The 23,646-nt window shown below is 44.2% G+C and overlaps 1 protein-coding gene across 16 annotated transcripts in view; it reads right to left on the bottom strand.

Annotated features, from left to right (window-relative positions):
* The window catches only part of MACF1 (microtubule actin crosslinking factor 1), a 344,741-nt gene that overhangs the window by 184,267 nt on the left and 136,828 nt on the right, over positions 1 to 23,646 (bottom strand). For 9 of the 16 annotated variants that reach the window (XM_079928860.1, XM_079928859.1, XM_079928851.1 and 6 more), the window contains 3 exons: positions 22,517 to 22,606; positions 18,541 to 18,618; positions 13,379 to 13,471 (listed from right to left, as the gene is read on the bottom strand). In XM_079928860.1, coding sequence (XP_079784986.1) covers positions 13,379 to 13,471; positions 18,541 to 18,618; positions 22,517 to 22,606 — 261 coding nt within the window. Of the gene's footprint in view, positions 1 to 2,877; positions 4,886 to 13,378; positions 13,472 to 18,540; positions 18,619 to 22,516; positions 22,607 to 23,646 lie in introns of those variants that run through there. The other 7 variants (XM_079928846.1, XM_079928857.1, XM_079928855.1 and 4 more) reach the window with 4 other exon arrangements.

Here is a 23,646-nt window from a genome sequence, read left to right as displayed (position 1 = left end):
GCTGGGAGTAGGGAGTCCTCCTGAGAGATGGAATGGACCAGCGAAGGCCTTTGTCTGACATCAAAGTACAACTGCTGTTAACTCGCTCCCATCTGGCTCCAAATCTCAGTCTACTTATTCTGAAAACCATTTTTGTCCCCTGGCCCCTGTCATCCTGTTTCTCTTGTTAACTGTTTCCTGTCAAGAGAAGAATCGGCTCTACCAGGCGAACAGAAAAGCAGACCGTTTGTCTTCTATTACCTAAACCCGGCACTCAGCAAGCATCAGAATCAGTTCCCATTTCTCTCCATCCTGAAAAGAAACAAACCCACTGCCAAGTTTCTGTGCAGCCGGAGCCTGGCCCCACTCCCATCACCATGCCCTGGAGTGATCAACGGGAGGGACAAGGCGGCCTGAGTTATGCCAAGGACAGACACCATTCTGAAGCTCAAACTGTTTCTACGGAGGGTTACTACCCTGACATGTTAAAGACAAAACAAAACGAGCACCAACAAACAAACAAAAACTCAAACCTGTTGAAGCGCCTGCTGCCCGTCTCCGCGAAGGAGCTGGTGTGTGACCAGCAGCGGTGGGCTCTTCTGACCCCCGTGTCCTCCCAGGGCTCTCACTCCAGTCAGATGCTCTCACCTTGTGGTTCAATCCACATTTCACAGGAGGTCTGCAGTGTCAAAACACACTGCCCTGTCTCTCGAGCTGCCCAGCTGTCCCCAGGCCGTGTGAACAGCCTGCCAGGGAGGGGGCAGCTCCCTGAAGACAATGCCTTCAGAGACCAAAGAGGGTTTGAGGCCCCTGTGACCTTAAGGACTTTCATCCCGAAGGGATTTCACATTTATCTTGAGAAGTCACTTCTTATCTGTCATACAGAATGGTCAGTCTGTGGTCCCTGCATCACCTGATGGACACAGAGCCTCAGAGACGTGTCAGCCTTCTGAGCTGACTCTGGGCCGCCTAGTTTTTCTGCCTGGGCCATCACTGAGTAGTCTGGTTGTGTCTCCTCTCAAGGGGTAGCTGGGACGGGATGTAGAGCCTGGCTGCCCAGAAAACGCCACACACCAGTATCATTCTCATACTGAACAGCCCAAGAATCACACTGCTGTTGACTCTGTTAAACTACAGATCATAGTCTACTCCCACCAAATCTTTTCTTGGAGACTCCTCACAGAGTTGTCCAGAACCTTCCCGCTCCGGGTGGAGATCCCACACCAAAAGCACCACAGTCACTTATGGGCCATTATCTAGAACTGATTTCCACTAGGAGTCCCTTCACATTTTATACTCCAAACTTTCTGAAAGTCTCACACCGAATTATGAGCACGTATCCTAAATCATCGTGATGCCTCCACAGCTTCAACTTTAACCCTAGGAATATCAAAGGAGCGGTCAGTTCAGCAGTTGGTTCTGCCACAATTACTCTCCATCTGTTCTGTACAAAGATAAAGGCTGACTTTGACATTCCCTCTTATCCGATGAACCTCAAATACACCCCACCCCCCAGCAGCCTCACTGCCTCCCTTCCCGCTTTAACACACACACACACACACACACACACACACACACACACATTTTTATATGGAAAAGCCCAAGGATGCCTCCTGCCCAACCGCATAACAAATATTTTTCAATGGCCATCTTTTCCTCCAACTGTTCGGAGTCTCCAAACTCTATAATAACAAAGGGCACTGAAATGGGCCTATCCATGGGGGAAATTCATCACCCAAAAGGTCATTTTAAGCACAGATCAGCTTAAAATTTACGTCTCTCCTCAGCCTCATACTGTTGATGATTAGCAGGGCACCTGTAGGTGGGCCACAGTGTCTGCTCTGCAGACACCAGGGCAGCTGCCCACAGCCTAGCAAGGAAAATGCCATGTTCCATCTTCCACCTCTTGCCGCTCTGGGAGCCTAAGTTTTTATTTCTTCTGCTGCAGAGACTGACATGCCAATAAAAGTTCTTCCGTCACTGATGAATTATAACTTTAGTCACCTACACAATCACACCCCTGTGTGACAGACCAGAACCTGTGCCACCCAAGGTCTTGCTGAGTCTCCTTCCCTCTCAGTGTTCAGAGCTCTTGAATTCTCACTTGCTCCTTGACCCCTCACAACACCCACCACCTAAAACTACCACCACCTCCACTTATGTCTGAATATATATCTCACAAACAAAAACATGTTAGAGCCATAAACAAGTCCAATCAGAAAACAAACTGTTTCTAGCCTTGAACTTTCAGACTGCCCTAACTCCCTCTCTACCCCCTCCCCCCAGCTCTGGACTAATCTCCAGATAAATCCATGCCCCCCTCCTCTAATGCTGGAATTAGGAACCAAAGGAGGACTAGCCTCTCCACCTAAACACATACTGAATGGGTGTTGCCATTAGCAGTGTCCCCAAGGGGGGGAATTACATCAGCTCCAATAAGAACATCATTCTCCAGAGGAGAAGAACAACCACACCGAAGTCAGTGCCTCAGCCCTCACCCCTTCCACACTCATCTTGGAATCAGCTAGGCCTCCCCATCACCTCTGTGCCATACCACAACCTCCTACAGCAGGGACGCTGATAAACAGAGAGTTAAGTATTACCTAGCACTGCACCTGGAGAGAGAACCCCACCAGATAGCTCCAGCAATTATATAGCATGGTTACCCAGAGTCAGGGATCCCCCAGAGACAACAAGATAGGTTCAAGCATCAAGGGGCAGACCTGAAATAGATTTCGCTTGCCAAGCGCAGCAGTCGCTAACTACTAGTACTTGACTAACAGGTAAAGTTTGAGGAGCAGCACCAAGCTCCTCACTGCTCGCCACATTCCACTTTCACAAGTTTGAGGCCAGTAATACAAACCGCTGTGTGACTACCCCTTGAACATGCCCACCTACCTCCTCCAGACCCCCTAAGGGGGTGGGGCTTGCCTCCAAAGAAAGGGTGCCGTCCTCTTCTGAGAAGGACGTGGAGCTCTTTTCAGGCTCTGTATCTTTAGGCTGGACCCCTCGTAAGTGCAGCCCATCGCTGCCATAGCCAGAGGAGGAGGGCAAGATGCTCTCAGTCAGGCCACTGATGGATAAATCACTCTGAGAAGCAGGCAGTCTGGGAACCTGGGGGGGCACTCGACCCATGTGGGCAGGCTCTGTGCAGCTCTGGCCTCTCGACTGGGCCGGTAGTGACGAAGGAGAACGTTCCACAATCCAGGCACCTGTCTGAGGGGCACTTAAAATACCCTTGGTTCCTCCCCCTACACTCCATCCGTCGGAAAGATGGTCTTGATGTCTTGTGTCGGTGGGGCAGTCTGTCCTGGGGAAAGTGCTGCTCCCAAATCCAAGCTGAGTATCTCCTTTCTCCACTGCAGTCCCTCCATGCAAAGGCAGCAGCACAGCCCTGCTGCTGCAGGATGCTGTCCTCGGAAATTCCACCAGTTGGCTCACTGACTTCTCACAGCTCCTTTCTGCGGGGTTATCGAGCAGGTGAGCGATGACAGTCATCCCCTCTTCCAGGGAATCCCAGACCCCTCTGGCAACTGATGACTCATTCTCTAACAAAAGCTGAGCAGTCTGGATCTCCCCCTGGAATCTCTCCTTCACCTGTACGATCATCCCCTGATCTCCCACCCCTGAGTCGGGGGCCGAGTCCCCAGGCAGTAAAATGTCTGTGGGGGGTGGCTCTACCCCTCCCACTCCTTCCTCCTGTTGGAGACTCACTGTTAACTTCGTCAGGGTTTCCGTCTCTTCGATGACTCCAGTTCCTTGCAAGGGTTCTTCCTCGCGAGGGACCTCTGGAGTAGAGGTTTTCTTCCCCCTCCACTTCCTTTTGAGCCGAACCCTTTTCTTAGGAGATATGGGAGTCTTCTCAGGAACAGCTATTGAATCTTTCGGCTCCTTAACGCAGCCCAGCGAATTTCCCATCGCTTTCCTCTCCTAATCTCAGCAAAAACGCAGCTAAGCCAGTCCTGGGATCCCAGAGAAATCCCAACCTTGGCTTCATCGGATTAGATGCACATTTAAAAACATGCACTATGCCGGCGATCCCTCCAATTCTTCCTCCCTCCCCGCCTCTCTCTGTCTCTTCCAGCCGCTGCCGATTCAGACAGCCATCTTACAGGCTCAGAGCTGCAACAAGACAAATTCAAAGCATCTCACTGCAGTTCAGAAATCACTTGACCTAAAAGCAGACAGAAACCGGATTGGCTACAGCTTCCTCTCTCCAAATATGAGGTAATTGGAGCACTGCCTTCAGAAACACAAACAGAAAGCAAAAAGGAGCTAGAAACCAGGGGAGGGGAGGAATTAGGGAGGGCAGGAAGGAGGGAGGGAATGTAAGAGTAAATGGAAAAGGGAGGGGGAAAGAAAAGAGGCCCTGGGAGAAGGTAACGTGAAGGAAGGAGGAGGAGAAAGAGGGGAAAAGCAAGCCAGCGGCTGGTACCAACCAGGAAGGGAAGGGCCAAGAGGAACCAGGGCCGGGGACTATGGCCCCCAAACTGTGAAGTGAAACAGATTTCAACTGCTGCACCAAGATGTCCAAAAGAAAATATCAAGCAGGATTAACATACTCCCGATTTTTTCAGGTCAGAAACAATAAAATTATAACCAGAAGAGAGACCAGAGCATTGTAATCCTCATAGTTACAAAAAGAAACACAAGCTTTAAAGATCTAGTATCCTGTAGCATTTATTTCCCTATTTTTGAGAGAGAAAGAGAGAGAGAGAGAGAGAGACATCTGTTAATTCTGCTGGCCAATGACACACGGAGGAAAAACCCGGAAATCGGCTTTGAGTACAGTATATGGATGTTCGGTAAAAAGGATACCACTTCCGTATACAACAGAGAAGCAGCGTTTCTGCTGAACGATACTTGACACGAATGTCCAACAGTAATTACTGCTGCTACTGACAGCTAACATGTTTTTAGCATTTGTCATGTGCCACGCCCCATGCTAAGCTATAGATTGTCTCACTTAATTCCCACAGTAACCAAATGAAGTCAAAACTATTATTTTACACTTTACAGATAAAGAAACTGAGGTTCAAGAAAGTGGATTCCTTTGCTCAAGGCTACACAAAGTGGCAAAGCCAGAACATGAACCCCTGTTTAAGACTTTGAACTTCAAACCCTTGTTACACTGCCTTCTACCTGCAGCAGGGATGGAAGTCTGTACTCAGTTAAGTAAAACAGGAAGATACTCCACTGTTTTGAATTGGCAACTAGACTCACATGGACCAAGGGCTGAAACAAAAAGATAACTCTTGCTCTTTGGGAGTAACAGGAAGTCACTAAAATGAGGCCCAGATGGTTTTTACTCAAATTGCAGCAGGGCAGGAAGTCTGAATTAAAGGTCTAAAAAGTTGGTGGGACCTCCCTGGTGGTGCAGTGGATAAGACTCTGTGCTCCCAATGCAGGGGGCCCGGGTTTGATCCCTGGTCAGGGAATTAGATCCTATATGCATGCCGCAACTAAGAGTTCTCATGCCACAACTAAGGAGCCCGCGAGCCACAACTAAGACCTCGTGCAACCAAATAAATTAATTAAATAAATATTTTAAAAAATAATTACAGGAATTACTTTAAAGCTCATCTTTAAAAAAATAAAAGTCTAAAACGTTGGATTCAAAAACCACCCTGTTGTGCCAATGGGATTTGCCCACCACAGTTTTTTTAGCATAGCGTGTGACAGGTGAGATAACAGCACAATCCAAAGGGCTCCAAATGGAGTGGAAGGACAGAGCTTTTATGTGTTTCCTCCTGGTCAAATCTATTTATTCTATACCGAAAGGATCCAGACCACACTGCAGAGAGAAAAAGTCGGCCTGGCTCTACGTAAGCCTACCCACCTCTCCTGGAGACCTGAAAAATGCCCGCCACCAAAGGAAAGCAATAAGGACCCTTAAGCAACAGCTCTTCCACAGCACTTCTGAGACCCTACTGATGCCCCATCTGCCTCACCATTGCAGGAGGTGTCCTTTCTCCCCTAAGCCTTTACAAAGGCTGACTGTGAAGCTGTAGCACCATCTGATGGCCATTGTAAACCACAGCAAGAAACAATACAAGGAGGTTAGCGTGAGAGAGAAACTCAGTCAGACGCCAGAAAAATCACTTAATCGGCAAAAAATCTGATGTTACAATATAATTCTCCAGGCAGGTACCAGGCCTCTACTCCTTCAACAAAGAGCGCTGGAACTGTGGAACTTCTCAGATGTACACCCCAAGGCTCAAGCTTGAATTTTGCTCATGAAATACAAGCAAACTGAATTCCTGAAAACGATCAACTCAGGGACAAGAGAGACAGCCTCTGGATATGACTGCTGCTGCTGCAGTTTTCTCTGACAGACGGGCCTGACAGAACTGAGCAGATTACTTCTAGGAGCCTTTTCTTTCTTAAACTTCTGCATATGTTGGGCAAATCAGGCGTTCATTTCCTTCTGCTCCAGAGGAAAACTGATCTAGGAAACGAGCAGAGAGTTCAGCAAGGTAGACCTAGGTTCAAATTCCCAGTTCTGTTAACTCAGTCGCTAAGTAACTATCTTGCTAAGTGATTCAGTCTCCTTACCTCTAAAACATGGATGCTACCCCTTACTTAATGGGGTTGTAGAGAGGGTTCATGGGATGGTGTCTTGAAAGTGCTCGGTCTTGAAACTGCCTGGTCTACGTTAAGTCCCTTTTCTCCTCATTTACTACTGGAGCTAAGAGGTATGAGGCACTCCACCACCACCAGGGTCCTAATATACTCTTTTTCTTGATTAGGCTCTAAGGAAAGTAGTAGCTATGTTCTAACGTCCAAAGTTTAGGTGCTTGTTTTTCTCCATAGGGGCGCTGCTTCCCCTAGTTTACTGAGTAAGTTAACTCTGATCACAAGGACTTTCCCCTGGACCTCCTTCTCATCTAGCCTGAACTCTGAACACATGGCCAGCTGCCTTTTGGGAGAGCAGATTTCTAGTGCCCACATATTTTTCATGTTTTATCCTTTGGCTTTTTCTAGTTAACTGTTTACTGCCCATAGGTCTCCCATAGAGATAGCGGGCATAAAAGACTCCAGAGCAAAAAAGCTCATTCATTCACTCCGCAAGCATGAATGATGCCTCATCTACATGCCAAGCACTAAGTGTCATAAAGTACACACAAATGTAAACCCAACTAAGACCACTCTTGACCTAAACTCCCAGACTTCTTAAATTTCAGAGTTACATACACTAGTATTTAATAAACATGTGAAAGTTGGAAAGCTAATTTTGTCAGATTCTGATTTTTAAAGAACTTATCTTCTAGAAAAATCATAAATCCTAACATGTACCTTAAAACAGGCCTGGACAAAACCAAGAGATAAGAAATCCTATTATTAGTATCTGGATGTATAACCTAAAAAAGTCCGTTGGTCTCTGTGTTTCAGTTTGCTCATCTGAACAATGGGCACAGGAAAACACACACCACAGTCTATTTATCTGGTCTACCTACCCCACAGCTTCGAGGAGACCAATTTCATACAATATCCATTCATTTAACAAGTACTTATTGAGTGAAACAAATAACCACGTTACAAAGCAGTATGTGTCACACAACACTGTAAGTCATACTGGCCTTCTCAGAGTGACTGAAAAAAGAAAGATATACTGGAAAATAAAAACAAAAGCATATATAAAAGCAAATATTAACATCTGTTTAATTTTGAAGTTGACTACACACATGAAGATCTGTTATATACTTTTCTGTACTTCTCTGGGTAATTAACAATTTCATAATTAAAAACTAAAATCGGGACTTCCCTGGTGGCGCAGTGGTTAAGAATCCGCTTGCCAATGCAGGGGACTCGGGTTCGAGCCCTGCTCCGGGAAGATCCCACATGCCATGGAGCAACTAAGCCCGTGCACCACAACTACTGAGCCTGCGCTCTAGAGCCCGCAAGCCACACTACTGAGCCTGCATGCCGCAACTACTGAAGCCTGCGCACCTAGAGCCCGTGCTCCGCAACGAGAAGCCACCACAATGAGAAGCCCGCACAGGGCAACAAAGAGTAGCCCCCGCTCGCGGCAACTAGAGAAAACCCGTGCGCAGCAACGAAGACCCAACACAACCAAAAAATAAATAAATAAAATCCTTAAAAAAAAAAAAAAAGAATACATTCTCCTGCAAACTAAAACCACAAGGAGATACCATTTCACACCCACTATGATGGCTATAATCTAAAAGACAGACAATTACAAGGATATGGAGAAACAGGAACTCTCACAATTGAGCTGGTGGGAATATAAAATGGTTCAGCCACTTTGGAAGACAGTTTGGCAGTTTCTTGAAAAGTTATATATAAACCTACCCTATAACCCAGCAATTCCACCCATAGGTATATAGCCAAGAGAAATGAAAAAATGAAAACATACATCCACACAAATATTCAAATCAACGTTATTTATAATAGCCAAAAAATGAAAACAACCCAAATGTCCGTCAACTGCTGAATAAACAAAATATATGGTATATCCATACAACAGAATACTCCTCAGCAATAAAGGAATTAAGTACTCATACATGCTACAACATAGATGAACCTCAAGAATATTATGTTAAGTGAAAGAAGCTAGACACAAAAGAGCACATATTGTAAGATTCCATTTAAATGAAATGTCTGGAAGAGGCAAATTTGTAGAAACAAAAAACATATTAGTGGTTGCCTAAGGCTGGGGATGGGAATGGAGAATAACTATAAATAGACAAGAAGGACCTTAGTGGGATGATGAAAATGTTCTAAAATTGGATTATGGTGATGGTTATACAACTCATAAAAATCACTGAATTACACAATGAAAATGCATCAATTTTATGGTACATAAATTATACCTCAATGAAGTTGTTTTTAAAAAAGAATGTATTTTCTTAAACAAACAATAGAATGATAACCAAAAAATGTTTTAAAACAATTAGCTAACTATATGGAAAGGGAAGAAACAGGATGGAGGGGGCAGAGATGAAAGCTAGACTTCACTGAACACACCTTGTGTTCACTTTTTAAAATTTCCCTTTGGAACAATGTATATGGTCTATAAAATATAAAATAAAATTGAAAGGGAAAAAACAATCCCTAAAAACTGAAGGAATATAAAAACAAATGAACTTGTGTATTGAATTAATGGCTTAACAACACAGAGAGAAGTTACTTCAAATGACTATAAAACAAGATTATTTGTACGTCCTTAGGAGATAAACACTAAGGACATAAAGGACTGCAAAGAAATCACAAATTTTTCAGTAATCGTGTTGTTAATAATAACAGTCATTGTTATTTTGATTCAAATATATTACATATAATATATATGACTTTCTATATATGCCATAATATATATATGATTTTATGTATGCATGCACCCGTGTGCTTGTGTGTGTATGAAAAAGGGAAAAAGTAATGTGTTACTTAGATAGCATCAAGATTTTCAGCATAAGAAAAAAAAAGGATACAAACATAAAGTCAAAGAAGTTGAATAAAACTCTGTAATTCTAAGTTTGAATTAGAAACATCATTATAAATTCTTGATTTTTTTAAAAGAGAAAAATACAAGTGTTAGCTAGCTCTGTCCACAGAAAACGCCTAGAGACAGTGAGCAACCCGGTAGCACTCAGATTGTTGTCAACAAAGAATTTCAGTTCCTTGGAGAAATTGCTAATCCCAGGCCTGAAACAGGAAATATACAAAAAATATCTGGAACAGCTCTTCACACAAGAAATAAAGCACATTATCAAGACTATGGGGATCATGACAAAGGACTCAGAGTCAACTTGAAAAAAGTCATTGGCCAAAGACGGAGCTGAGTATTAAGAAAAATGACAGCTGTATTTGATTAGAACACATTTAAGTCTGTTAAAAATCCATGAGTCACACTGATACTAAAGGAAAATAAATATCAACAAAGAAACTTTCATTGGTCTTTAGAGAAACTTAGAGGATCAACTAATTATTCTGAAAACTGGTAAAACAGAGGGAAAGATGAAAGCATTTATCATTGTATCTTGCCTTTCCTATAGGAGCTATCTCTCAGGGTAATGGATAAAGTAAAATTCTACTTTACAAAAGAATTATAGAATTTTGAGTATCACCATTTTGCAACTTCTAATGAAATAATGGAACTAGCAATGACAAACAGTAGCTGCTAAAGTTTTAGGTGAAGAGCTAACAGTGAGTGGATCTACAATGGATGGATCAGGCTGATAACACCTGAACTCACTAATCAAGCTTAACATCACGAACAGACGGACAACAGACATTATGTGCCTTCTGATGTGTAGCAATAAAAGTATACATCTTGGGACTTCCCTGGTGGTGCAATGGTTTAGAATCCACCTGCCAATGCAGGGGACACAGGTTCAATCCCTAGTCCGGGAAGATCCCACATGCCACAGAGCAACTAAGCCTGTGCGCCACAACTACTGAGCCTGAGCTCTAGAGCCTGTGAGCCAAAACTACTGAGCCCGCTTACTGCAACTACTGAAGCCCATGCGCCTAGAGCCCATGCTCCACAACAAGAGAAGCCACGGCAATAAGAAGCCCACACACCGCAACGAAGAGTAGCCCCCGCTCGCTGCAACTAGAGAAAGCCCAAGCGCAGCAATGAAGATCCAACACAGCCAAAAAAAAAAAAAAGTATACAACTCAACATCAGCATCCTTGCCTGCCCCCCGCCCCGCCCCACAAAAAAGGGAAACTAAGTATGATCCAGCCTCAGGTCTAAAACACCAGTTTACAGGCAATACAAGAGAGGGATGGAGGATGCTGTTAGAAAACATCCCACAGATGCCACCAGCATCTTTACATAAATTGCATAGGACAAAAGACCTGATTTATTCAACAAACCAAAAGGAGAAAAAAAGAGGAGGGGAAAATTTAACACATGTGTGGACTTTGGATTCTGATTCAAACAAGCCATTTTTTAAATGAGATAACTGGGGAAATCTGAACAGTGCTCAGATATTCAATGATTTTAAGAAATTACTGATTTTTACAGTGTTATAACACTGTGGTTTGCTTAAATGAAGAGTCTTTAAGAGATACACACTGAAATATTTACAGATGAAATTATATGATGTCTGGGACTCCTTTCAAAATAACCTCCTGGGGGTTTGAGGAGTGGATCAGGATATAGACAAAATAACACTGGCCATGAGTTAGCAACTGTAGGGCTAGGTGATGGGTACATGGTGGTTCTATACTATTTTCTCTGCTTTTATATATGTTTGAAATTTTTCATAACAAATTTTTAAAGAGAAAGTAAGAGAGAACATTTTCCTGATGCAGTGTTCAGTTAAGGAACATTACCACCATCTCCTCTGTCCCAGGAAAATTTTAATTAGCCAGTTCAATTTTCATTCCTTGACCCCTGAATTTCCCTTTTGTTGAATTTAGTTGCAGTCAGGAGAAACAAAGACCCAGTGGACAGCTTCCTCTTACTTCACACCTATGAGGAATAACATTGGTCTCTCAAAGTGAAGGCAGGTCTGTGGTGAAATACAAACAACCAACAAAGTTTCTCTAAAAAACCCCTCTGTTCATAAGGGTGCCAAGAGGGTAACTCTATGAAAGCTCAGCAAAGTTCTTGTTCCCACCCTGCCAAGGCACACTGCCAAGTTCATGTTCGTGGTTATCCCTATATCCGAAGTATGCCTGAGGACACCCTGTGGTTCCACAAAAACACACGTTACCTCCACACTTTCCTAAGCCTACTTATGCTGCAGATTGCCAGCACTGGTTCCAAACCAGAGCGCCAAGAAATAAACCCTGAGCTCTCAGAATTTCCCAGATTCTCAGGAATTCTGGGACACCTGCTGTTCTGCCTTCACCCAGCAGGTGGCGCTGACCCCCCAACTGGGACATCACAGCAGCCACAGCCCTGGGAGTCACTGCCTTGAGATATTTATATTATTAGCCTTCTTTTCCCACCTGCTCAAGAAATGCTCCCCGGGGACTTTCCTGGTGGCGCAGTGGTAAAGAATCTGCCTGCCAATGCAGGGGACACGGATTCAAGCCCTGGTCTGGGAAGATCCTACATGCCACAGAGCAACTAAAAGCCCACACCACAACTACTGAGCCCACCGCGCCCACACACCACAACTACTGAAGTCCATGCACCACAACTACTGAAGTCCATGCCTAGAGCCCGTGCTCCACAAGAGAAGCCACCGCAATGAGAAGCCCACACACCACAACCAAGAGTAGCCCCGCTCGCCACAACTAGAGAAAGCCCGCATGCAGCAACGAAGACCTAACGCAGCCAAAAATAAATAAATTAAAAAAAAAAAAAGAAGTGCTCCCTGTAATCGATCAGCCTTGTGTACAGCTGTTGGGTATAGGAGAACTGTCTGAGAAATAGTTTTGTTTAGTTGAGCTAACGTGATTCAAGATAGTCTACTTATAAAAATAGGGCTGTGATTTTCCAATAGCAATCCAGACTTGAAAAGGATTTATCTTCTTAGGGGGGACCAACAGGAAGGCTGTGTGACCATGTGAACACTACCAACATGCCACTGTTCTTGGGTGTGATGGATGCTACAAGGTTGTGATTATAAACACATATACAAACCCAGAGACCAAGGTGCTTGCTATGAACTGAATGTTTGTGTCCCCTCGAAATTCATATATTGAAGCCCTAACCCTGACATGATGGTATCTGGAGGTGGGGCCTTTGGCAGGTAATTAGGTTTAGATGAGGTCATGAGAGTGGAGCCCTCATAATGGGATTGATGTCCTTATAAAAAGATGAAGGAACACAAGATCTCTTTCTCTGCATGCATGCCCCAAGGAAAGGCCATGCAAGGGCCTAACTAGGAAAAGGGCCCTCACCAAGGAGCCAACCATGCTAGCACTCTGATCTTAGACTTCCAGCCTCCAGAACTGTGAGAAATGAATGTTTGTTGTTTAAGCCACCCAGCCTATGGTGTTTCATTATAACAGCCCGAAATAACTAAGATAGTGCTACAATTAACTAGGCTTGTTTAAGATCATTAGAGATGAGGAAAAGTCTACAACAAGGAAGGATTATAAGGCTTCGCTCCACCCTTCTAGAGCATCAAATCCAACATCTCTCCCCACCCTTCACATTCTGAGTCCCTGAAGAGACAGTTTTGACTCAGCTGAGCAGACTTTTAATAACCAGACTGCCAATGAAAGGGCCAAAGCACAAACAAGTGAAAAATCCCATTTCATCATGCAAATGATGAGGAAGTTCTGGGTTTACACTGCAAGAGCTTTGCCTCCAGGCCACCCTAATCTTCCTTTCCAACTCCCACTCTCACCCTCATTCACTGCCAAATACGGAGAAGCAAGCCTCAGTGTGCCCTTGGAAGGCAGAGCAACCTCTAACTCTTTCTAGGCCATGTCCAAACCAAGCAACCAGGACCACAAACTTCATAGACCCTACCTGGAAGTGCAAAATAATGGTCCAGATCAGGCCCAGGGTCAGCTTGGGGTTGCCGTCTGTGATGTCATCGTTGCGAATATTCACTAGTTTCACCTGAAAAAGAAACAAAAGCTGGTCTCAGAGCTCTGTGACTTTTTTGATTTCATTTTTATAGATTTTCATTATTTATATGCAGTTAAATTGGTTTTTTTGCAGTTAAATTGGTTCTGAGTTTTCACACATGTACAGATTTGTGTAACTACCACCACAATCAGGATAACAGAACAGGTACGTCAACCCGAAAAGGTGATCTCAAGCTGCCCCTTTGTAGTCAAACCCTGCCCGCAGCCCTAAATCCTGGCAACCACTGATCTGTTCCCAATTTTGCTTTTTCCAGAATGTCATATAAATGGAATCACACAGTATGTAATCTTTTGATAATAGCTTTTTTTCACTCAGCATAATGTTCATGAGATCCCCATCCAAGTTGCTGCATGTAACAACAGTTTGCTCCTTTTCGTTGTGGAGGAGTAGTCCACTATACCGATACACTACACTGTAATTATCCACTCATCTATTGAAGGACATTTGCGCCATTTCCGGTTTGGGACAATTATGAATAAAGCTCCTATATTCATGTACAGTTTTTTGTGCGAGCACATGTTTTCATTTCTCTAGGGTAAATTCCTAGGAGTGGGATTGCTGGGTCATATGGTGTATGTTTAGTTTTATAAGAAACTGCCCAACTGTTGGGTTGGCCAAAAGGTTCGTTCGTTTTTTTCTGTCAGATGGCTCTAGTAGCACTTAGTTGTCTTTAACTTCATTCAAAACAATTTTGTTAGATTGTATGTGACAGCTGTCATATCAGTGTGCGTTTAAAAAAAGACTTAACAAAATTGGTGAATTTCTGTGTAACCATTTTAATGTTGAAGAAAAACAGCAACATTTTGGCAAATTATGCTTTATTATTTCAAGAAAGGTAAAAATGCAACTGAAACGCAAAAACAAATTTGTTCAGTGTATGGAGAAGGTGCTGTGACTGATCGAACATGTCAAAAGTGGTTTGTGAAGTTCTGTGCTGGAGATTTCTCGCTGGACGATGCTCCACGGTCAGGTATACCAGTTGAAGTTGATAGCGATCACATAGAGACATTAATTGAGAACAATCAACGTTATACCACGCGGGAGATAGCTGACATACTCAAAATATCCAAATCAAGCGTTGAAAATCATTTGCACCAGTTTGGTTATGTTCATCGCTTTGATGCTTGGGTTCCACATAAGTAAAGTGAAAAAAACCTTCTTGACCGTATTTCCGCCTGTGATTCTCTACTGAAATGTAATGAAAACGTTCCATTTTCAAAATAAATTGTGATGGGCGATGAAAAGTGGATACTGTATAATAATGCGGAACAGAGGAGATTGTGGGGCAAGCGAAATGAACCACCACCAACCACACCAAAGGCCGGTCTTTATCCAAAGAAGGTGATGTTGTGTACATGGTGGGATTGGAAGGGAGTCCTCTATTATGAGCTCCTTTTGGAAAACCAAACTGTTAATTCCAACAAGTACTGCTCTCAATTAGACCAAGTGAAAGCAGCACTCGATAAAAAGCGTTCAGAATTAGTCAACAGAAAACTCATAATTTTCCATCAGGATAACGCCAAGACCATAAGTTTCTTTGATGACCGGCAAAAACTGTTACAGCTTGGCTGCGAAGTTCTGATTCACCCACTGTACTCACCAGACAGTGCACCTTCAGATTTCCATTTATTTAGGTATTTACAAAATTCTCTTAATGGAAAAAATTTAAATTCCCTGGAAGACTGTAAAAGGCACCTGGAACAGTTCTTTGCTCAAAAAGATAAAAAGTTTTAGGAAAATGGAATTACGAAGTTGCCTGAAAAATGGCAGAAAGCAGTGGAACAAAAGGGCGAATATATTTGTTCAATAAAGTTCTCGGCGAAAACGAAAAATGTGTCTGATTTTTACTTTAAAAGCGAACGCACTTTTTGGCCAACCAGTATCTTCCAGCGTGACTGTACCATTTTGCAATCCCACCAGCAAAGCAACCTTGCAAGCACATGCTATTATGAGTTGCTTTTTAATTAAGTCACCACAGCCCTGACTTTTTTCTTTTTCTTTCTTATTTCTTCAAGGTTGAGAGAGAGAGATCTGCCCCTTGTCCCTCACTGGTCTCTGGCCTGCTCCCATCTATTTCCCCTCCTTTGTCGCAGACATCCCCACCTACTCACACCTCCCATAGCATATGCTTTACTCCTAAAATCTCATTCCAGCAACACGATGTGCACAGACACACAGGCCCTTCCCCCACCAGGGTGACCAACCATCCCTGGCTGCTGGAAACTGAGGGGTTTCCTGGGACGTGGGCCTTTCAGTGCTGAAACCGAGAGTAGGCTGGAAAACCAGCCTACTTCCAGTTCCACCTCCACCCCTGCGAGTGTTTGTTGTACCCTCATGGAGGTCCTGACAACTGTGGCAAACCGTCCTGAAGCTGCCCTTCCTTTATCTCTTCAATTGAACTGAAATCTTCATGTACTAAAGAACCTAGTGACCTCAAACAGAAGCCTCACTTCTCCCTTACACTATGGTGACCGGTGCTGTAGACTGAATGCTTGTGTTCCTCCAAAATTCATATGTTAAATCCTAACACCCAATCTGAAGGTATATGGAGGTGGGACCTTCTGGGGGTGATTAGGCCTTGAGGGAATGGAATTAGTATCTTTATAAGAGAGACCCAGAGGGCTTCCCTGGTGGCGCAGTGGTTGAGAGTCCACCTGCCGATGCAGGGGACACGGGTTCGTGCCCCGGTCCTGGAAGATCCCACATGCCGCGAAGCGGCTGGGCCCGTGAGCCATGGCCACTAAGCCTGCACATCCGGAGCCTGTGCTCCGCAACTGGAGAGGCCACAACAGTGAGAGGTCCACGTACTGCAAAAAAAAAAAAAAAGAGAGAGACCCAGAAAGCTCCCTCGACCTTTCCATCATGTGAGGTCACAGCTAAAAGCCATCTCTGAACAGGACCTCACCAGATACCAAATCTGCCTCGATCTTGGACTTCCCAGCGTTCAGAACTGTGAGAAATAAGTTTCTGTTGTTTATAAGCCACCAGGGCTGTGATACTGTGTTCCAGCAACCTGAACGACCAAGATGCCTGGGCAAATTCTTTCCCTTTTCTGTATCGCAGTTTCCTCTTCTGTATATTGGGAGTGGGACAACCTGCTTCTGGTCTGAGTGCAGGTTTTCTAATCACAAGCAGCCCACAGCTGGCAGGCTGGCAGTATCAGCCAAGTCCACGTTCCTCAGTCCCAACTCTGTCAGCCTTCCCCTTGTTTTCTGAAGTCTACCTTCCTTGGCCAAGCCACCTTCCAACCTCTGCCAATCTGTTCTTCGGAGACTTCACACCTAACTCCTACCTTTCCTACCTCATCTTCTACCACCTTTCTTGATAACTGTCACACTCATCTCGATGACCCAAGTATCACCCATCTGTACAACCTGTCTGCCTTCCCACTTCTGATGACTTTCATTTTCACTCTGCTTTGGACACCTGCACAGCTACAACCTCACCATAAGCAAGAACTGCTCTAGAGCTCTCTCTGCCCTTCTCTGTGTCCACGGTTAACCGCTCACATTTTTACTGTAGCCAAGTAACCAATCTCCTCTCCATCCTTATTTATATTTCTAGCTAATCAGTTCTTCTCAATTCACCTTTTGCCCATTAAGGCCCTCTCTGGTTTCCTGTAACTCTACATACAGACATTCCAACACTGCTCTCTCTGGTCCCCTAAACACGTCAGCCTCCAATTCTCCTACCTCTTTTCATTTATCAATTTATTCAACAAATATTTATTAAGTGCTGATTATGGACCATTCATGATGACAGGTGATGAAGATAAAAATGTTAAGTACGATCACGTTCCCTGTCCTCACGGGCCTACAATGCATTACAGCAAACAGAAATAACAATAAAGTAATAAGTATTATATTAGAAGCAAACTGCTACAGGAGTACACAGAAAAAGAATTTCCCAAGTTAATGAGAATTACCGATAAGAGTGACAGAAATGAACTAACTCCAAAAATATGTGTACCATCTAATGTCATCGTGACCGGTGCTGTTGCCTGGCGACTGCAGCTATACCAAGTCTCTCCAAACAGCCCTCTAGGCAGATGATCTCTGACTCCTTCATCCATCCACCTTCCTCCTCTCCACAAACTTTCTCTTTTGTCTTTATCCCTCCTTCCTTCCTCCTCCCTGTATCACAGAAGAGGCATTTTTTTCCTTTCTTTTTCAAAGAAACCACGTCAGCTGTGCTCTGTATCTCATCCCTCTATCCCTGGGCTTGGTTCCATCAATTAGGAAGCAATGGGAGGAGGAAACGTGTGTAGAAAGCAGCACGGAAGGAGCGTTAAACAAGTGTCAGGAGACCTCAGTGGAAGTCCCAGCTTTGCTCTACCTTGTGTGATTTGGGGCAGGTCATTTCTCAGTTTCCTTCCATATGAAACAAAAAGGCTGGACTAGAGGATCTCCAAGGCACCTTCCGGGGTAACAGGCTCTGACTCGTACTCCTCCTTGCTCTCATTCTGTTCTCCTCTCTTCGTTGGCTTCTCTCCCTATGTCTAAAAATATGTTGCCATCTTGCTTCTTTATCCTTCCTTCCTTATTTAGTAAAGAGGGAAAAGCTTCTTTACTATGTCCTAAACACTTTTCCGCTCTACTGAGGCTGTTCTCTTAAGTCATCAGTGCTGCACAGCTGAGAGCTTCGCCTCAGCTCCATGTGCCGTTCAGCTATCCTGACCATCCCCTCACCCAGTTCTCATGATGATGGAGCACTCTGGTTTTCCCTCTTCCAAGACGATGTACCTTTTCCCATCTTCTGAGCTGGTTTATTTTTCATCTTCCCTTTGACCTCCACCCGAGGTGAGGTAATCTTTCATATCTTACTCTTCTCTAAGACTCTCCCCCCCTCAGACAGGCCACAAACTCTATGTAAGGACCACCAAATGATTTGTTCAAACACAATACAGCTGCTCACTAGGAAGCAAGACTCAGAACTGCATCGGTCAGATTTACTGAGGACATGCCAGGGGCACTGAGAACATCTAGGGACCCGATGCCAACATTCCCTGGCAGAATGGGGAACACACGGGACACTCTTACCTGTCGCTGCTTTAGGAAGTCCAGGGCAATCTGCACATTCTGCAGCCTGTGAAAACGCATCCTGCCCTTCTCCCGGGGCTGCAAACAAACAAACAAAAGGGATGTTCATTTCAGCTACACCAATTTACCCGTGCAGACCACTTTCCTCTTTCATTTCAAGGACTAAAAGACCACAAAGAATTCCTCATGACTGAAGCCAGGCGTGGGAGCATCCCATAAAGCACCCCCCAGGGCAGGACCTGTGTGTGTTTTCACCATGCTTGCTGAGGCCCCAGAAGGCCTTGTTTACCACTAGGATCCCCGTGAACACACAGCCCGTGTGAATGCAAATGCTTAGGCAGTGCCGCAGCTCCTCTACGGGTTCTTCTGCAGTCGTACGTGGCAGAACTTGATTCTGGATGTGACGTTAATGGGAACAAAGACTTGCCTCTATGGCTCCCAGAATCGCAGTTAAATGCTATTGTAAGGAACGGTAGAAAGTCCTAATTGCATACTGCACAGTAATGGACACAGCCAACTGTATTACAAACCTGGCAAGAGAAACTAGAGGTAGCCAATTTTATACTAGGGAATGAGGAGTTACACATGCTCAACAAGCAAGTGAAAAAACCTAGAATGGAAGGCAGAAATCAGGAAGAAACCTATTTTCTAGGAAGATGGGTGTTGGTGTAGCAAAGCCACCCTTTACCCCAGTATGAAATACCCAGAGCAAAAAAGACCTTGATGACGTAGGGCTGTTCAACACAGTCCTCCAAAGAAAGGTATTTCCTGCCAGTCACTCAGTCCTGGATGTCATAACAGCCACGGGGGAGAGGCCCACCTTCACCCAGGGCCCCTGGTGCCCATCCCCACTGCCTCGTCCACTGCTCAACTCCTATCCATCCAGAAGTGCAGGAAGTGTTTCCCCAGTGGGTACAGGGACTGCTACCTACCTCTGGAACATTTTCTCCTGCTCACTTTCCAATGTTGTTTTTATTTTACTACAACTGGGACTAAAACATTACTCTCACTAGATCATACCCAATTCATCTGTAAATGTCAAATTGGTACTAATTAAAGGCCAATAAAATACAAGGTAGCTCTGTTGTGGGCACCTGCACAGAAGAAACACTGCCCCAGGTTGAAATGGGCAAAAAGTAACCCACCACATGGAAAGATGGGGTGGAAGCATCTCTGTGGGGGTCCCCTAGCCCTTCTAAGCAAAACTTCCAAACAAGAGTAATCGACAGAGAGGATGAGGCCTCTCTGTGAAACAGAATAACTTCAAAGTCAAAGTTTTAGGAAAAATCTTCTTAGTGAGAACCTCTTCTCAGTCATTTCAGCTAAACTAATTGTGACTATAGCTTAGAAGATGACACAGCCTGTGAAACTGAAGACTCTAAGGCAATGGGAAGGGAGATCAATGAGGTGAAAAGATGACTTTAAGAGGACAGGGAATGGGGATATTGCCTAAGCCCTCTTTCTGGAGAAAGATCACAGGCTATAGCTTAGAGCCTGCAAGCAGAAAATGGCCTTCTTACACACTCTAATCTTTACTCCTAAGTACTCCCCACCAAAAATATGCTTAAGAACATGCAAGTTAAATATCTGTCCTCTACAGCAACTAGAGATGTTATTGACCAAGCAGGGTATCTCCATGCAGTGAGTGGTTTGCAAACACCAGGCTCTTCTGAAAACAAATGACATGGTGCGTGGTGAGAACCTGGAGGCCAGAGAGATGGACAGTCCCCGTTAGTCCGGAGTGTGGAGTCATAAGCAATAACTGTCGTGCTGTCAACTAAGCTTTCCACGATTCTGTGATCTCGACTCAGACAACATAGCAAGGCCACCAGAAAGCCATGGGTCTCCAGGTCACAAAGGGACTTGATGCCACCGAACACCCTTATTCTTTTCGTGCCAGCTACTCTCAGATAAGCAAAACAATTCCCACTCCAGGATCATCTAACAGTGGCAAGAGGCACAATTAGTTTTAACCACTTTCTTTGGGACCCAAATTCCCAGGCGGACAGGGACGAAGGCAACTGGTAACTGAGCTACTTGGAGACCTAGAGAACCCCAAACTCTCTGATGGCCCTGCAGTGCGGCTGGGATGCTGGTGGCCCCAGGAGGACCTACTACATCATCATCATCATCATCTTCCTCCTGCTCCTTGCTGTTTGTATGGCGCCAGGAGGGCATGCTCACCAGACGGAGGGTCTTCAGCCCTGCTGGCTCCTTTAGCCACCAACCAAGAGAAAGACATGACAGAGAAACAGGAAATTCACAACACATGAACGAAAAGGAAATGAATGCAGGAAAAAAAAAAAGGTGAAAATAAATATGAAAATACCCTCCCACCTCCAGAAAGATGCAAAAACCAAATTAAGACCAGAGCAGATGGTTATACTGAACACTTCTTTTGTTGAAACACAGCTTTAATTCTCCACGGCCACCCACCTTCCCTACTTCTGTGAATCAAGTAAGGCAGAGAGGAGGATGAGAATAACCATGAAAGACATATTTGGGTGGTTTTTGGTGAAAAGATGATATTTTATGGCTATCTCCATAAACACCTGTAGGTTTTCAAAGGTTAGAAAAAGAAATCAGATTGGAGTGGTTTTAACCTGCTTTTAAGCAACATCACTGAAAAGAATCACTTTTCAATATAAAATCACTACAAGTTCATCAAATATACCAACCAAACTGCCCAAAATATAACTTTGTGAGCACTGTTAAGTCCAGCACAGTGAAAGTAAAATTCTGATTATTTAGGAGATTTATAAATGAGGGCCAGAGAAGAACTAGAAATCATATGTACTGGCTATGTTAATAAAAGCATCTGTCAATTTTAGGCCACTAAACATTATAAAATTAATTCTACTGTAAGACCAAAAAAAAAGTGAAACCAAAACAAAGGCCCCAGGGGAAGGCAAGCTCCAACCGTGGAAGAAGCTATTACTTAGGGAGTGAAATCTAATGTGCCAAATCCTGCTCTTGAAACACAACCAACAATGACTAAGAATTCACCAAAGGCGGTGAGCACGCTGGCTCCACCAGCTCCTCGAGCGGTGTGCCTCTCCAGAGCGCTCCTCCCTCACAGGTGTTTCCAGTATTCAGCCCTGGCCTTTTCTAAATGAAAAGTATGTTGTCTGCAACGCTCGAGTTAGAGCAGGAGCTGCATAGGACCACAGGCTTCCATTAGGAAACAATTGTTTCCATATAGGAAACAATGAGCCCACAGAGAGGTTACTCTGATCCCTCAAACAAAGTGAAGATAAGAACTCATGAGCCAAGAGGTTCAGACAGCCTTTGCCCTCAGACAGGTAAGTGTTTCCACAAGCCACATTTAATACATCTGGGGAGGAAGCAGGCATGTTTAATTATCCAAGGAGCCCAGATGTACTCCGTCTGGGGCTATGCTCAGACAGCAACTTCAGCACTTCTCCGACCCTGTGAAAGACAGTGAATCCCAGAAGGGAGAGAGTGAGGTGATTTGGAAAAAAATGACTCTAAATACCTGGGCTTTTAAATGTAAATTTCAGGTCTTTGTTGAATATAGAAATAGAACAATTCATAGGTAGAAGCAAAAATAGGAGGAGTCTATATAGACTAGAAATAAAGCTGTAGGAAGAAAAATACACCTTATTCAAAAACCTTTAAATGTAAATCTGCTATTCCTGAAACACTAGCATCTATAAATAGATAAAGAACAAGTAAGGAGAAAACATGCAAATATGAAAGGAACAGAACTGATACTTGATTCCATCAAGAAATGAGAATATATGATACATCAGGTTAAATTAAGATGAAATTACAGCATTTATAAAGTGTTAAGTCTGAGTTATAAAGTACACCAATTACCTCTTCTACTTTTTCCTCCCATGTAACAGAGGACACAGTGACAGTCACTGCCCCAGCACTCAACAAGGTGGACCCATATGTCATTAATAGGGCCACACCTGTGAGGTCAACTGATTAGGAGAAGAGACAAGCTCACCAGTTTGATGCCTGAGAGGACCTCCAGCAGAGAGATCAGGTTATGGCCATCCCGCAGATCTTCATAAAGATCATTGATGTGCTTCCGGACCTGTGCATGAGAGTGAAACAGACTGATTTTTATTCTATCTTGAATTATTTTATTATCTACACAAGAATCTCTGGTCCTAGGTAAACACAAATTAAAGAATTTGAAACTGGAAACAACAAAAAATTCAGGAATTTTCAGGTTGGAGTATAATACATATGAAATGGTAACACTTAACAGAAGTGTATGTGTGTTTTTCTTTTAATTGAGGCCAGGGACTTCCCTGGTGGCACAGTGGTTAAGAATCCGCCTGCCAATGCAGGAGACACGGGTTCGAGCTCTGGTCCAGGAAGATCGCACATGCCGCGGAGCAACTAAGCCCGTGTGCCACAACTACTGAGCCTGTGCTCTAGAGCCCGCAAGCCACAAGTACTGAGCCTGCGAGCCACAACTACTGAAGCCCGCGTGCCTACAGCCCACGCTCCGCAACAAGAGAAGCCACCGCAATGAGAAGCCCACGCACGGCAACGAACAGTAGCCCCCACTCACCACAATTAGAGAAAGCCCGCGTGCAGCAACAAACACGCAACGCGGCCAAAAATAAATATAAAATAAATAAGTAAATTTATAATTAATAAGTAAATTGAAGCCAGATCCATTACATACTCCAGCCAACCATGAAAAATACTCCAGAAAGTCTGGACTAGGGATGGGGAGTCTTAATCATCCTGAAACATCTCAGGAATTATTATGGACCAAAATGTGAAATGACGGCCAATGATGGACAGATGAGACCAGTCAGAGTCAGAAAAGCCTTCCAGAGTGCTACGAAGGAAACTAAAATGCTAGATACCCAGTATTCCATACGGTGTACCTTAATTTAACCCCTTTCTTACCAAATACTTTTTTTTTTTAATTTATTTTTGGCTGAGTTGGGTCTTCGTTGCTCCGTGCGGGCTTTCTCCAGTTGCAGAGAGTGGGGGCTACTCTTTGTTGCGGTGCATGGGTTTCTCACTGCGGTGGCTTCTCTTGTTGCAGAGCATGGGCTCTAAGCACGAGGGCTTCAGTAGTTGTGGCACATGGGCTTCAGCAGTTGTGGATCG

The sequence above is a fragment of the Stenella coeruleoalba genome, assembly GCF_951394435.1.
Source record: "Stenella coeruleoalba genome assembly, chromosome: 1".
NCBI classification, from domain to species: Eukaryota; Metazoa; Chordata; class Mammalia; order Artiodactyla; family Delphinidae; genus Stenella; species Stenella coeruleoalba.
Note: the sequence above shows the minus strand (reverse complement) of the source record. Positions and strands in the feature narration are given on the sequence as shown.